This window comes from Tachysurus vachellii, chromosome 10 (assembly GCF_030014155.1).
Source record: "Tachysurus vachellii isolate PV-2020 chromosome 10, HZAU_Pvac_v1, whole genome shotgun sequence".
Classification (NCBI taxonomy): domain Eukaryota; kingdom Metazoa; phylum Chordata; class Actinopteri; order Siluriformes; family Bagridae; genus Tachysurus; species Tachysurus vachellii.
The window spans coordinates 19,276,496-19,292,179 of NC_083469.1; the positions used below are offsets into that span (position 1 = coordinate 19,276,496).

Here is a 15,684-nt window from a genome sequence, read left to right on the forward strand (position 1 = left end):
CTCGCAGAAGAAGAACTTGTAGTAGAAGTTAAACGCGAATCCTCCTGGATAGTAAACACAGCAGGTTTCGGCTATGCAGATGCATTTCTGCCATGTTTATTGCTCATATGCTTTATTCGACCGTCTACTGGAGCTTTAATTGAGATGAAATGAGATTAATTTTTGTGGCAGCTCCAGCACTACAAAGCTGACTGGGTTAACCGACCGCTCGTTAGTCTTTTCTTTAACATTAATACCTCTCTGCATCATTTTCCATCTCTCAACCTGATGGAAGAAAGTTTCAGGGAAGATCAGAATGGCGTTCGGAGCGTTGTACGGAACCGGAGTTCGTGCACGCGCACGGAGAAGGCGCGCGCCCGTGGCACACATGAACGCGCGCACGTTCACGCTTCAGACTCCTACAGACGGTCCTGTTTAAACGGATCGTCTCCAAGTTTGTCCATGAGCCGTTATAACCGCAGTGATGTCTGGTCAGTGTGTCCTGTGCTCACAGTGCTGCTTCTGTCCGTGTGCACCCGCTTCTACAAGCTCCCTGAGCCGCCGCACGTGTGGTGAGGAAAAGGAAATTATTACTATTTTAGAATATGCGTTTTTTTATTTTATTTTATTTTAGATCAGAACTAATTTGTGGCTCGTTTACAGCTGGGATGAGACCCACTTTGGGAAGATGGGCAGCTATTATATTAACCGCACCTTTTTCTTTGATGTTCATCCTCCACTTGGCAAGGTACAGTGTACTGAGCTTTACCTGTCTGTAAACTTCACACACCTTCATGTACATTTCATCTCAATCACCATTTTATCGTGTCTATCAGAATCAGGTTTAATGGCCAAGTGTATTGACACACACAAGGAATTGGGTTCTGTTTGTGACTCTCAAAAGGACAGACATAAATAACACTATACTACTCAAGACACTACAGACCAGGCAAGACAAGACACTACAGACCAGGCAAGACAAGACACTACAGACCAGGCAAGACAAGACACTACAGACCAGGCAAGACAAGACACTACAGACCAGGCAAGACAAGACACTACAGACAAAACAGAATATACAGACTATACAAGACAATACAGACTGAAATAACTTAAATCAAGCTCCACTACATCCTTTGTTTCAAATATCACACTCTTAGTTAAGAGACTGGGAACAGCAAAAATTCAAAAGCAGGTGATTATTTTTTTTTTCCAAATGTAACCCAGATCATTAGTAATACATTGGATTATTAACATGTTGAGGGGTCCACAGATTAAAAAACATCCAATCGATATTCCTGTATTTTCCTGTACAGAGGTCCTGATGCTGATGAAATACTAGAGGAGGAAGAAGGAAGCAGATGTGTATAATATAGGATTCAGTACATAGTGCTTAAAAACCCCAACTGCATTGTTGTAGTAATATTATCATCATACACACACAATCATTCCTACTGTGAATGAAATCACTTGCCTTAACTGTTCAGCTATTTAATAATTAATAATATTTAACAATCCTATGAGTGTAAACATAAGTGTGTACAATGGGCTAGTTCAGGAACAGGACGGTTTGGGTTAATAACTATATTTTTGTTTTCGGAGATCAGATGCTGATTGGCCTAGCAGGATACCTGACCGGTTACGACGGCACCTTTCCTTTCATTAAACCAGGGGACAAATATGAGCATCACAACTACTTGGGGATGAGAGGGGTAAATATTGTCTTATCACTTATGTGCCTAATGGTTTAATGTTATTTACTAATAATAATAATTGAGTCTGTACATGTGAAGACTTGGATAAGGTTATAGTTGTATGGTGTGATCTTTTGTGGTGTTCAGTCACTGCTTGACTCCCTTGTTCGTTCAGTTCTGCGCAGCTCTCGGCTCCTGTCTGCCTCCTTTTGCTTTCTTGGTGGTCTGGGAGCTGTCTCGTTCTACTACAGCTGCTCTCATAGCGGCTTACCTTCTCATTTTCGGTACGTGTGATGAAGTGATGGATGCAATGTAAATATATCTGAAACAAACACATACCAAAAAATGCTGTGTAACATTACAATTTGTGACCGCTTTCCTTTAGACACTGGATGTATCACCCTCTCGCAGTACATCCTGCTCGATCCCATCCTCATGTTCTTTATTATGGGAGCTGTTCTGAGCATGGTCAAATTCAAACAGGAAAGAAACAGGTAGGCCAACACCCAATAAGCCTTGACTTAATTCTGCACATTCTGCACACTACACTTAATTCTATTTGTTTCTCATTGAATTGTTTTCAAATTTGGGTTATTACCCAGTTGCAAAGTTGCTTTAGAAATTTAAAGAGATAACGATAGCCAGGTAATGGCTAACTAGTTGCATTAACGTCTATTTAGTCATGTTTTGGAGGGTTCGGGGAAAGAGGAAAATGAAGGCAGGCTTTGAAATCACAACCTGATTTTCCTTTTAACTTTATTGCTCGCTTTTCAGCACCAACGTGTAAAATATATATGCACACGCACAGGTCTGTGTGTTCATCTCTTTCTCGTCTCCCCTTCTTTATCCCTGATGCGTCTCACTGTAACAGAACAGTCATTAATAAAAATCAGCACAGGTTTGTGTTCCTTACCACTCGTGTCCCTCGTCTCCTTCCTCCAATCGTAAACCAACGCTTGACTCCACCTCATTTCTGCACTTAACTGTATGCGTGTTTCAGTGTTCACGTTTGATAGTTTCTTTTAAATGTAAACCATATTTTAGCTAGGTAGCTAGAGTTAGTGGGCTAGCTTATACCTTTTGGCCAACAAATTTACACCTGCCTTCAACCTCTTGTGAGCTTGCAATAATATTTGGCAAATTCTAGCAAAAATGTTTAAGACTATTTTCATGTAGATTTTGCTTTAAAGTTTGGATTGTTGACACACCATTTATTTATTTGTTTAAATTTATTCTTGATTGTATTCCTGATTGTGTAATATCTAGATTAATTGAAACTTTTATTTTAAAATTATTAATGTTAGAACTGTAATGTGGCTCAGGACTGAATAATAGTTTTATATAAATTATGAGATAGAAATATAGTTATGCACATTAATCGTTTTGTATAAAATGACCAGCATTTGGAGACTAAAAAAGCTATTCTTCCTCTCCAGGTCCTGTACAGACCGTGTATGCCTCACTTTGCTCATAATATTTTCCTTTCTGAAAATTTCACTCTGTAATGTTACCATATTTTGTATCGTGCTCTAGACCCTTCAGCTGGTCCTGGTGGCTGTGGCTGCTTCTGACAGGAGTGAACCTCGCTGGCTCTCTAGGGGTGAAGTTTGTAGGGCTGTTTGTCATCTTACTAGTGGGCATCAATACTGCTTGGGACCTCTGGAAACTGCTGGGAGATATTAGTCTCTCTCTGGTATGGACAAAGACAATGTTTATGATTAGACATGTTGAAATGCTCAGCCTTGGAGTTTACATCCAGTCCTCATTTCTCATCAGGTGGATTTTGCCAAGCACTTGGCTTCTAGAGTGTTTGGGTTGATAATGATTCCCTTGTTCCTGTACACTACAATATTTGCTGTTCATTTTGTCATCTTAAATAGAAGGTATGCAAACATCAGTGTTTTTGCTCTAGTCATCATTTTTTAGAAAACTGACAGAGAATTTCAAATGCAAAAACTAAATCAAGGCTCCTGTTTCTTATATCTTACGTAGTGGTCCAGGAGACGGTTTCTTCAGCTCAGCTTTTCAGTCTCGCCTGACTGGAAACAACCTGCATAACGCCACCATGCCAGAATGTGAGTGTATTTGTCAGCTCTTTGTCCATAGACTTCAATCAGTCGTGTGTCGCATACTGATTCTCATCTCTTAATAGTGTTAATTTCGTCAGACGAGACGAAATATGTTCGTCAACAACCTTTTATTTCATGACTAAGACGAGACGATGACAAGACTGCACCACTGTCCAAAAACGCTGACTAAGACTAAATTAACATGCATTATTGTTGACGAAAAAAGACGAGACGAAAATGTTTTGTATAAAATAAAAACTAAGATAAAATCTCTCTTCATTTCCGTCTACAATTGTCTCTGCTTTTTCATCAGCTGTTACGCCTTTAAAATATTCAGAACGAGTTCGCAGCTTCGGGCTGTTTAGTGTGTGCGTAGAAAGAATTCGTCCACCCGCCGCTCAAAAAAAAAAAAAATTTAAAATCCTGAGCGCAAGTCCACCGTCTAGGCTTTTTGTATTAAATTATATTTCCTGTCGCTGCACAGGCTCTTTTATTGTACATGACAGCTTATGTCCCGATGACCGGTCTTTGCATTACGATTAAAAGCAGTATCAATAAAGTAAAAAATGTGATGTGCGGTCAAGTTCGAGTGAAACATATGTGAAAAAACTTTTTTTACTGAAATGTTTATCAGTAATATTCTCAGTAATAATGTGTTATTTTAAAAAAGACTACAATTTTTTGACTAAAACTAGACTAAAATGACGAGACTTTTAGTCGACTAAAACTTGACTAACAAAAAAAGATATGTGAATGACTAAATATGACTAAAACTAACAAGGACATTTGGCACAAGACTAAGACTAAATTAAAAATAGGTGACGAAATTAACACTATCTCTTAACTCGAGATGCCAAACAGTGTCTAAACCCTAATAAAGTTTAGGGTTACAGAAGTCCATTCCTTGCCTTCAATCAAAACACTTTAGTTCCGAAAATGCTGTTTATATAAGGACTGATCTGTTTGGACCAACTACATATTATGGCAAAGATAATATCCCAATATGTTTTTATCCCAAATACATCATCTATTAATTTATATACCGTTACATCCCAAATATTTCATGTCCCAATACCGGCACATTTCAGATGCGTCATATCCCGAGTATATCATATCCCTATCTCTATGCAATCACATCCCAATACCACCACATACCTATTATTATTATTATTATTATTATTATTATTATTATTATTATTATCATGTCCCCACAATATAATATCGCAAGGCATTTTCATAATGCCTCATTTAATGTATATATCATTTTATATATATATACCCTATAAGGCTAATAGTCTGTGGACAGACATCACACCCATATGTGCTTTGTGAAACATACCATTACAGACATAGTCTCTCTTTGTTATTAGAATAACCTCTAATCCTGTCTGAAGGCTTTTTACTAGATTTTAGAACTTGTGCTCATGCAGCCAGAAGAGCATTAATGATGTCCAGAGTTTGGTGTTCCAGTTTATCCTAAAGGTGTTCAGTAGGGTTGAGAACAGGCCACTTGAGTTCATTTAATGTCATGCTGGAACAGGTTTGGGCCTCTTCGCTGCAGTGAAGGAAAATCGTAATGCTACATCATTCTAGACTTTTATGTGCTCCATAAAGTGCTAACAAAATAAATAGATTGATCTAACAAAAGTTAGTAAATATGTTTGTCCAGCATTTATAATAATTAAAAAAAATTCAAATGGAAAAGGCAGGACAACTTCTATGATGCCCCAGGTTTCTTAGAGGACACGCGTGTTAGCCATTTGACCAAATGACCCAAAATGACTTTTCAACCCTCTAAATTTCTCCCAGTCCACAGAAAATGGACCAAAAATGCCAAAGTTAAAAATGGACCATTGCCCACTTACCTCAAAGCTCTTGTCACTCTCCACATTGCACCAGACTCCTTCAGAGCATGTGCTCAACTGGTCCCATAAAGTACATGGCAGCTTTGCATCCAGACTCTTCTCTGTCCTTGTAACTGGCTGTCTTCAAACGACGGTTAAAGACCTATCTCTTCCTGAAATACTTACAACAGCACAGAGTTTTAGACTGATGGTATTCATAGTAGAGGTCTTCACGGGTCCACTTAGATGGTGTTCGGGTCTAAAAGTTTCACGTGTGCCTCGGACACGGGTCGAGTATAATAATAGCGAGGCCAAGACTGCTTGCGACATGTGGCTGGCGACGTGTGGCTGGCGGTAAGCTAATTTTCGTTGAAACAGACCAGTCAATCAATTTTGAATCCGCGCTGTAGCGGTTACTTTAGTGTAGAGTTATGCAACATTCGGGTCCAGTCGGGTTAAAAAAAAATGCCGTCAGGTCGGACTCGGGTCTAATTTTTTCGGGTTTGTCTCGTGTCGGGTCTTTCTTAAAAAAAAAAATTATGCACGTCGGGTTCGGGTAAAAAGTGATTCGGGTCACTTCGGGTCAGGTACATTTTTTTTAGACCCGAGAAGACCTCTAATTCATTCAGTATTTTATCAATATATTGATTCCATAACTTTATATTGCCCAGTAATACTTCCTTACGTCATGTTATTATTTTGAACAACCCCTTTATACTCAGATACTCTTTCAATATAAGAGCCAATGAAATTACATTTTTTTGTTCTTAGAAAAGGATGTAACTTACTTCTTCCTACAAACAGACTTAGCATATGGCTCAGCAATAACAGTGAAGAACCTGCGAATAGCTGGAGGATATCTTCATTCCCACTGGCACCTGTATCCAGAGGGGGTCGGAGCCCAACAGCAACAGGTCAGACGATACTGCCTCACACAGCTTTTAATTATACACACTCATAAATGTACATAATATTGATTACAGTACTTTTCAGTTTTGAATGTAGAAGTACGTGAAGTATATTTGTTCGTATAATATAGGGCCATAACACATACTCTGAAATTACAACTGAGAACTCAATCATTAAAGAATTTTTATTATTATTATTATTATTACATTGAGATATTAAAGCCTAAATTTTGTTTTTGTTAATGGATGATTGTAACGTAGCTGTAACAAATGACATAAATTCTTGAATGATTTTTGAATGAACAATTTAGTTACTATTGATATTTATTTATTTTACTGAATTAGCTATTTTTAATCTCTCCAACTTGTCTCCCTTTTTAGTAAGACATGGTAATGTTACAGATACTGGAGTATTTTGTTCAGGAAAGCCAAGCATTTCAATTTTATTTTACATAAAGTTTAATCATTTGTTATACAGATATATTAAAATAGGAGGTTTATTCGTATAACACTTATACGTAGCATTCGTCTAAAAAGAAAACAGAAACCCATAACAAAACCCATTCCTTATATATTCACATTGATTTCCATCTAAATTGGTAGCTAGCTCCTTTTATATAATCAATATTAAGACTAGCTAATAATACCCAGTCTCGCATTTCTGCTTTAATAGGTCACAGCTTATCTGCACAAAGACTTTAATAATCTGTGGCTCGTCAAGAGACCTGATGATGATGGTGAGGGGAAATCTGGATGTTCCTACGATCTTATTTCTGACACCAGTTGCATGTGGTTGTGAAGATTGTGTGAGGGTTTTTTTTTCCTCCCCACTTTAGATCCCTCAGCGAGTCCCGAGCTCATCCGACACGGTGACATCATTCGGTTGGAGCACAAAGAGTGAGTATGTTTATGATTGGGTTTGAAGTGTCTCTTTTATTGACTTGTGGATGTGGAAATTCTCCTAAATATTAGGAGCTCACCATTACAGTTATGTCACCATTATATTTTTGGTTTTTAGAGTGTTAAAAGTTTTATTTCTTTTTTTTTAATGCCTGAAATAATGTTCTGTGATTATGACGAGCTCAAGATATTTTCATGTTTTGTTCAATGACATAAAATACGTCAGTAATATGATTTATTTATTTTTTTTATGTCTTTTACGTGTCTGGAAAAAGTCAACAGAGGAGAGCTTTTAGTATTTTTATCTGATTTATCTCTATATAACTCAGTTCAGAACATGAGGAATTTTGGACAATAAATGTCATCAACATATCGTCGCTGTGGGGTGGAAACCTCGTATGTCCAAATTTGGTCAATTTCATATTTTTTCACATATCGATGCTATTGGTCAGTCCCCACGTGGGTCTGTTATTTTTACAAGTTATTAACCAATCTAAAGTCTTGAAAATAGCTCGAGCGCAAATCTCATAACTCCATTGGACACTTCAACTGTCCACCTCTTCCTCACTCCGCGGGAGAGCTTCGCGGCATATTTCTCCTCTAGAAGAGTCGCAACGAATCAACACGTCTTCTGAGGTAAATGTCTTCAAAACACTGGGCGCAAAGAAAAAAAATCTTGACCCCCGCTAGTTCTGGTGCTCGTCTGAGGACAGGAATTTAGCGCGAGACAATCCACTGCAACACGGACTAAATCCTGTGCACTGCAGATAAGGTACGGCGTTTTTTTAATTTCCTGAAAAATAACGGTTTTGGAGATACGAGGATTCCGCCCGAGAGCGACGATATGTTTATGGTATAAATATTGGAGGGGGTGTAATTGCTAGTTCTGATTATTTGGGGGAGCAACCCATCACCCGTGACCATCACAGACCCCAATCTCCTATGGAAATGATGTCCTTGCTTGATACAGATAGGCTGTGTGAGTAAACAGTGTGAGCGAGAAAGAAATCAGCCACATCCTCCACTTCATACCATAGTCTGTATTTTGACTGATGATTATCTGCTGCTGCAGTAATCAAGCTTACAGGAGGCCAAAACTCTGAGAATTATTTGTGTTTTTTTCTCGAAAGAGAATGAGGTATTAGCCCTTATAACATTTAGCCCTGATTGTGTGGTCGAGTTATTGTTGCCTTGAAGAGCAGCATCGCAATCCTATGGCATATTGTTTTTTCTAATGGATATAACAAGCTAAAGAAAAAACCTCAAGCGATATATCCAATCCACAAGAATGATTATAAACCGTCTTTTTTTTTTGTCAGGACCTCACGCAACCTGCACAGTCACTTTCATGAAGCACCACTGACTAAGAAGCACCTTCAAGTCACAGGCTATGGCATTGTGAGTATCATGCTGTGTTTCTGTGTCCACCAAAGATCATCAAAAAAAAAGGCTTATTTTGCTCACTGTGCAGTTAAAGGATGCAAATAACACAACGGTAATTGGTTCGTAGATTCCATTTTCTTCAGGCCACATTACCACGATTCTCTTTAATAGATACCTGTGCAGAAGGAATATCGCTAGAGATCCTAAACATAACCTGCTCTCTTTTTTTTTTTTCTAGAATGGTACAGGCGATCCCAATGATCTCTGGCAGGTGGAGGTGTGTGGAGGAAAGAAAGGTGACCCGGTGAAGGTGTTGCGTAGTAAAGTGCGCTTCCTGCATCGTTCAACTGGCTGTGTGCTCTATTCCTCAGGCAAGATGCTCCCGAAATGGTAAGAACCTCTCAGACTGCGGTGACGTGTCCTTTATGCCCTAAACGTCCATTTGTACGTCTGGGTATAAATTGTCTGTTCTCCACAACTGTGATGTAAAACTGCAGTGCTGTACTTCAAGCTGATTGGTGGATCAAATAAGTGCATTCAAGAGCATCTGCGATAAAGCAGTTCACTGTAATTTCATGTAAATTCCATGTAAAGCTGGGTAATATTACATCTATATCTAAGATCAATATCAAATTTTGTAACAGTAGCTACTGCAGGGATTGCTTTAGCTGAAGTAATTCTATTAGTCCAGAAATAACACTAAGATAAATGGCTAAAAATCTATGAAGAATTCTGTATTAAATAATAATATTTATTACGAATCTCTCACATTTTTAAAGGGGCTGGGAGCAGGCAGAGGTGACATGTAGTCCATACTTAAAGGAAACTCCAAACTCCCAGTGGAACATTGAAGATCACATCAACCCCAAATGTAAGTCATAGCAGCTCATCCCTATCGATATGATGACTGTTTTTTATTTTTTTTTATTTTAGACCTGCAGCATAAAGTATGATTTCGTGTCTTCATAGTGCCCAACATCAGTTTGTGTGTGCTAAAGCCTTCCTTCCTGGAGATCCTACTTGAATCTCATGTTGTTATGATTAGGGTAAGCTCTATTGAAAAACTATTGAAATAGAAAAATCTCTTTTGGTATGTGTACATGCAACCGAATAATCTGTCGGTAATCATATTGAGTTCGATCTGGATGATCTGAATTAAAAGATTTGGTAGATCTGAAATAATCTGGTGATTAGGGGGAAAAATCTGTATGCTTTCTCAATCAGATTAAAAAACATCTTGTCCAGTGGTGAGAACGCAACGTCAGATACTCTTCGTGTCATGTTTGGACAATATACAGTATATAATGCACAAGTAAACCAAGTATTTGAATTGGATTGCACCGTTTACGGGACTGATAAAGGGAAGCATGTAAACATACCTATTGACACCAAGAAGCATCCTGATGCACATTGCTTGCTCTTGAACAACAGGGAAACAGTGGCCTAAAACCTAAAGACAATGAAGTTAACTCCAAACCCTGGCACTGGCCTATCAACTATCAGGTGACCTCCTTGTGTTACACTCAAATTACAACACTTTTCAAAGCACGATAACTAATACTAGTCATTTGAATGAATCTACTAAGAAATAATTCTTGTCACTTTTATGTGTAGGGCTTGAGATTTTCTGGAGTGAATGAAACAGAGTACCGTGTGTATCTTTTAGGGAACCCGGTGAGTATCCACTTTCCCCATCTCTCTCCTCTCAGTCTCTCTCTCTCTCTCTCTCTCTCTCTCAAATCCTGTATCCACAATCCTCTGGGACCCTGTTCATAATTACATTATTAGTTGCTGTTAATTATCACAATTATCAAAGCTATTAGTCTGTCTGTATGCTCAGTGGAATTAAATGGGTTTAATCCAAACATCAATAATTCAAAAACAAGTCAGGCTATAAATAAAAAATTTAAAGCCTATAAATAACGTCAACCAAAAGGCCTACTGTGTTCTGGTGGTAGAAGGATCAGGGATAAAATGCTCTGGATACAGTAAAGAGCCAGAATATTACCATGTGTCTCAATCAGCTCCCTAGTTCCCTAGGTTGTGAATAGGTGTATTTACACAAGTTAGGGAAAGTTGTAAAGACTCTGGAACATTGGTGACTCATTAGTGATTTGACTCTTCGGTGACACGACTACATACTCAAGCTGTAAAACTTCACCAGTGGCATTTATCAACAAAACAGCAGGGCCGATATCTTTGACATTTTTATGTTGTTTATTCACATTATGAAAAATAGCTAGTATATTTATTTTAAATCATTTAACACTCAAGTCGAAAGACTCAAGCTAAGCATATATAGAAAGACAAATAAAGCATGTATATAGTTATAAATAAACAAATAATATGTTTATAGTTGAAGTTGAATCCGTCTGCCAGATTTCCTTTTCTAGCTGAGAGGCTTCATGAACGACATTTGTTTGCGGTGCATTGTGGGATTATTTTACGGAGCAAACGTTCTGGTGTATCTGAAGGATTTTGCAATTGAAACAGTTATTAATTAGCAATTGTTAATGTTAAAATGCTAAACTCCATGATCAGTGCACTTAATAGTGAACTAAGGAGCTGATTGAGATGCACACACACCATTTATTTTACAGCTAATATCCCTAATTTCTAAATAATAGGCAGTTTTGTGAAACTGAGATAGAAAGAGGCATTATTTCATTCATACATGGATGAGTTTTTGAAGAACAGTAACTGAAGGATATTATATAAATTATTCTATTCCAAAGGCTTCAGGAAAGGTGTGTGACTCGGCTGCACTTTTCTGTCTGCCCTTCAGGTGATCTGGTGGCTGAATCTGTTCACTCTGGGTCTGTTTCTTGTCATGGTGTGTGTGTTTACTCTGGCCATACAGAGAGGAGCTAAACTCGAGGGAGGGAGGAAAGGTGAGCAAGAAATATTTCTGTTCAGGGGTTGTGGAAAATATTACCTTCTGAAGACAAATGAAAGTTAAACTCAAAGTGAAACAACTGACTTCCAAGTAATCAATTGATTTTTGTCACACTCTAATGGCTAAAGGGTTACATGTGGTGATATAGTTTACTGCACAGGGTTAGCGATGGGTTACTGGTAAACAGAAAACTGCATGCTTATTAGTTAAACAAGAAATATATGAATATGATTACAGCTAAATTGCTGAGCTGTAAAAGATGTAGGTACACAGACCATGTCAATGTGGCCTTGCGTCTGACACGGCGTGACTGTCACTTTAACTTTCGGTATCTTAAAGCAGCATAACTCCCAGGAACCTAGTTACTGTATGTGAACTATCTATATTATCTGATGATCTTTTATTGCTTTTCTGCTGTTCTGTTTGTTCAGCACGCTGTCAGGTTCTTCTAGAAGGTGGTGGAATGCTGTTCTTGGGATGGATGCTGCATTACATGCCCTTTTACATCATGGGGCGAATTCTCTACTACCACCACTACTTTCCTGCCATGCTCTTCAGCAGTATGCTTACAGGTAGAGAGAAACATTATTACATTATATTTATGCCATTTGGCAGGTGCCCTTAGTCAGAGCAGCTTGCATTTATCTCATTTATACAGTTCAGGAGTGGCAGCCTGGTGGTCTTGGGATTCAACCTTTAGATCAGTTGTCCAACCCGTTAAACACTGAGCTACCACTAACCGTAGTGAGATAGAGATAGACTTGTGGACCTGTGACCAGAGTTTAGTCCAGAGTTTGATCCAGTTAAATTCCTGATTCAGCTCCTCCTGTTGTTTTTAATATTTGTTTCACTCTTCTAGGAAGGAATTACACTAGATGTTGTAGTGTGGTTATGGGGAATTGCCCATTCAGCCACAAAAGACTTAGTGAGTTAAGGCACTGATCAGATACCAATGCCATATGCTTCCTCTGAAACAAGAGAACTGCATCTTTTTAAACTACTTCTTAAAGGGGGCAGAGTAACCAAGTAACAAAGCCCCGTCTGCTTCTTTCTGCCCCCTTCTATATGCATGAGCACAGAAAACGTATATGATTTGACTAGTGTGACTGTAATTCATATGGAGAGAGTGTAAAAGATTTTGCTACCTTCCTTCATTGAGAGTATGGCCGATTTTGCTCCATAGATGGCTCAAGTCAAGTCAGGAAGCTTTTATTGTCATTTCAGCCATATATAGCTGTTGCAGCACACAGTGAAATGGGACAACGTTTCTCCAGGAGCATGGTGCTACAGAAAACAAAGACAGAGCTAAGGACTTAGTAAGTAGTCCTAGCCACATAAAGTGCATCTGTGCAAACAGTGCAGGACAAAAGACAGTGCAAACAAAAAATACAAGACATTACACAAAAGACAATACACAAAAACAGCACTGACTAGTGTAAACACTTTATGGTTAATCAATATTGCATCTGCAGAAATACTGGAATGAACACATTAGTATTATAGCAGCAGTTACATGAGGTATTATAAAGTATTGTGCAAAACAGCAATCAACTGAAATGTGGCTGTGGCATCATCAGGATTTTAACTCGCTGTCTCAAGGTGTTTTTGTGTTGCGCCACTAAGACTCGGTCACATTTTTGATCAGACATATCAGACATTAACGGAACTTTGCTGTTGGCTGTCATTGGTCTGGACGGCACTACATCAACCATCGATGTGTGTTTAGAGGTCGAAACAAAATTATTTTACAATGCGAAACAAGCACGGTGTGAAGCAAAACTGCCATTCAGACAGCTTGGTGACTTAACCTTTTTTCTTTTCTTTGAAGGAATAACACTGGATGCACTTTTGCAGAATGCTGATTTCCTGTTTTGTCCAGCTGTATCAAAGTGCATTTTAAGAGCAGGTCACATGGTGATACTGTTCGGACTCCTCTACAGGTGAGAGCACTTCACACTCATATCAGAAATTTACTGTGTTTATATTTCAATGATTATTCATTTATTTTTATTTTTTATCTTAAGCCAGTAGAAGTTCGTAATTTTCTTAAGCCGCCTTAACTCATGGCTGTTAAAAGGTTAGTGCTAAACACTAACGTTAGGGCTTTTAGAATTTCTTTCCATAACTCTTATGTGCAGGTATTTAAAATAATGTAGAGGTTTAAGATCCCACTTATGTAGGTCTGTGGAAGTAATAATAAAAACAGAAAAGAGCTCTAAATAATCATGGCATCCTTTATGGCATACAACCTTTCACTTCTTTTTATTGATGTTTCACTTCATGATTAATTATAAAACTGAATAAAAAAATCAATATATTAACTTTAGTATCTCTATTGTAAATTACTGGTTTTTTTTCTGTATCCTGTGTTGTTTAGAGACATTGTTCTGAGAAGACTTAAAAAAAAAAACCTTAGTTAATATGGTTAGCAGTTTGTAGAACACAGGTTACAATCTTTCTCCAGATCTTTTGCCCTCACTATTTTTATATTGAGTTATTTTACTCATTCAGTCTTGTTTTTTAAGCGTAGATGTAGGAAAGTGTTTTTTTCTGTTAACCTAAAACTACCATAACAATAAACAAATCTCAGGTAAGCAAACACGAGTACAGGTCTGACAAATGGATTAAAGACTGTGGAAAACATTTTAACACAATGTAGCACTGATGCAACTCTAACGAGACAAAAACTGAACTATGCTATAACAATAAATCATCTATCTATAACTATAGTATAAGAATAATCACTGATCTACACCAATCAGCCAGGACATTAAAAACCACCTGCCTGATATTGTGTAGCTTCATCTCGTGTCGCCAAAACGGCTCTGACCCGTAGAGTCACGGACTGCATAAGACCTCTAAAGATGAGTGGTGGTATTACATGTCTGTGATCATTTATCTCTCTTCCCTGCAGCTTTTACCTGTTCCACCCTCTGTCCTACGGCATGAAGGGGCCGCTTGCTCATGATCCTGCCTCCTCCATGGCGGGACTCAGATGGTTGGACTCCTGGGAATTTTAAAGTGTTTTGACATAATACATGGTGCAGGAAAAACAGATGATCTATGAACTGGTCTAGAGACTAGAGAGCTGCTGAAACAGTGACATTACTTTTTACGAGATCGTTATTAAATATGCTAGATTTGCTAACTTATAAATGATGACATTAAAATGTCCTCAGTATTGTAAAGCATTAATTATTTAATTGTTCGTTTGTAGGCTTGTTGGATATACATTACAACTATAAACAACTCCAGGTTTCAGTGAAATAAACAATCACACAAAGTGCCTTTTAGGTCATAAATATATTAGAAGTAGCGACCTTTCACTGATATAGTGGATTAGCGCTGAAAGGACGTTTCTTGGAGTTCTGGAAATCTCACTTTCTTGTTTTGGAGGATTTCTACATTATGGTCAAAGTTTTTAAATATTTGTTTGCAGTATCTGATAGTAGCTGTCAATATCCAGTCTGTGAAATTGTACAGATTGGATTGTCCAGCAGATCATTTTAATGTAAATATTAAATATTTTTTAGAAAACGTTTCTGTGCAGGTTGTTTTCTTGCTTTGTTCTTGCACATAATGTAATCATAGTTTTTGGTGAGTATTAAACGTATTAACAATTGTAGCCACTAAGGAGATAGAAGAAGCATATACACAGAGCAAAATATACACAAAATTATATTCCTTTACAAATACACAAAATATACCCAATATATAAACGGATGCAGGTGAGGATCAGATGCACAAAGTCTTCTAAAATAAAAACTTTTTGATAATGGGAAAACTTACTGGTTGTTACAAACCACAACCAGCCATGTCTCTTTCCATAATTTTTTTTCAAAACATCGCCGTAGCCACAATTCTGTTTTTCTTTACCAAATAACAGCACATTGTAAAATGCTAGTAAGATTTAAATTATATAGATAATTCACCATGCAAGTGCTTGTAAATCCAACACTAACGAGACAAGAACTAAACTATGCTATAACAATAAATAATCTATCTATAACT

The 15,684-nt window shown here is 37.7% G+C and overlaps 1 protein-coding gene across 1 annotated transcript; it reads left to right on the forward strand.

Annotated features, from left to right (window-relative positions):
* pomt2 (protein-O-mannosyltransferase 2) lies at positions 1-15,210 on the forward strand. The gene is made up of 21 exons (XM_060880131.1): positions 1-551; positions 643-727; positions 1,587-1,691; positions 1,849-1,957; positions 2,059-2,167; positions 3,207-3,366; positions 3,450-3,556; positions 3,666-3,748; positions 6,391-6,500; positions 7,168-7,231; positions 7,331-7,391; positions 8,714-8,792; positions 9,016-9,167; positions 9,557-9,648; positions 9,747-9,823; positions 10,209-10,280; positions 10,392-10,451; positions 11,563-11,668; positions 12,105-12,245; positions 13,502-13,613; positions 14,588-15,210. The coding sequence occupies exons 1-21, from the start codon at positions 268-270 to the stop codon at positions 14,691-14,693; spliced, it is 2,274 nt and encodes a 757-aa protein (XP_060736114.1). The 5' UTR covers positions 1-267; the 3' UTR covers positions 14,694-15,210.
* Positions 15,211-15,684: the final 474 nt, after the last annotated feature.

Bases quoted from the DNA above. Each gene is read 5' to 3' on its own strand.
- pomt2 (XM_060880131.1), top strand. From the start codon at position 268: ATGGAAGAAAGTTTCAGGGAAGATCAGAATGGCGTTCGGAGCGTTGTA. The intron at 3,367-3,449 runs GTATGGACAAAG...ATTTCTCATCAG, and splicing joins GAGATATTAGTCTCTCTCTG to GTGGATTTTGCCAAGCACTT. The intron at 9,649-9,746 runs GTAAGTCATAGC...GTGTCTTCATAG, and splicing joins AGATCACATCAACCCCAAAT to TGCCCAACATCAGTTTGTGT.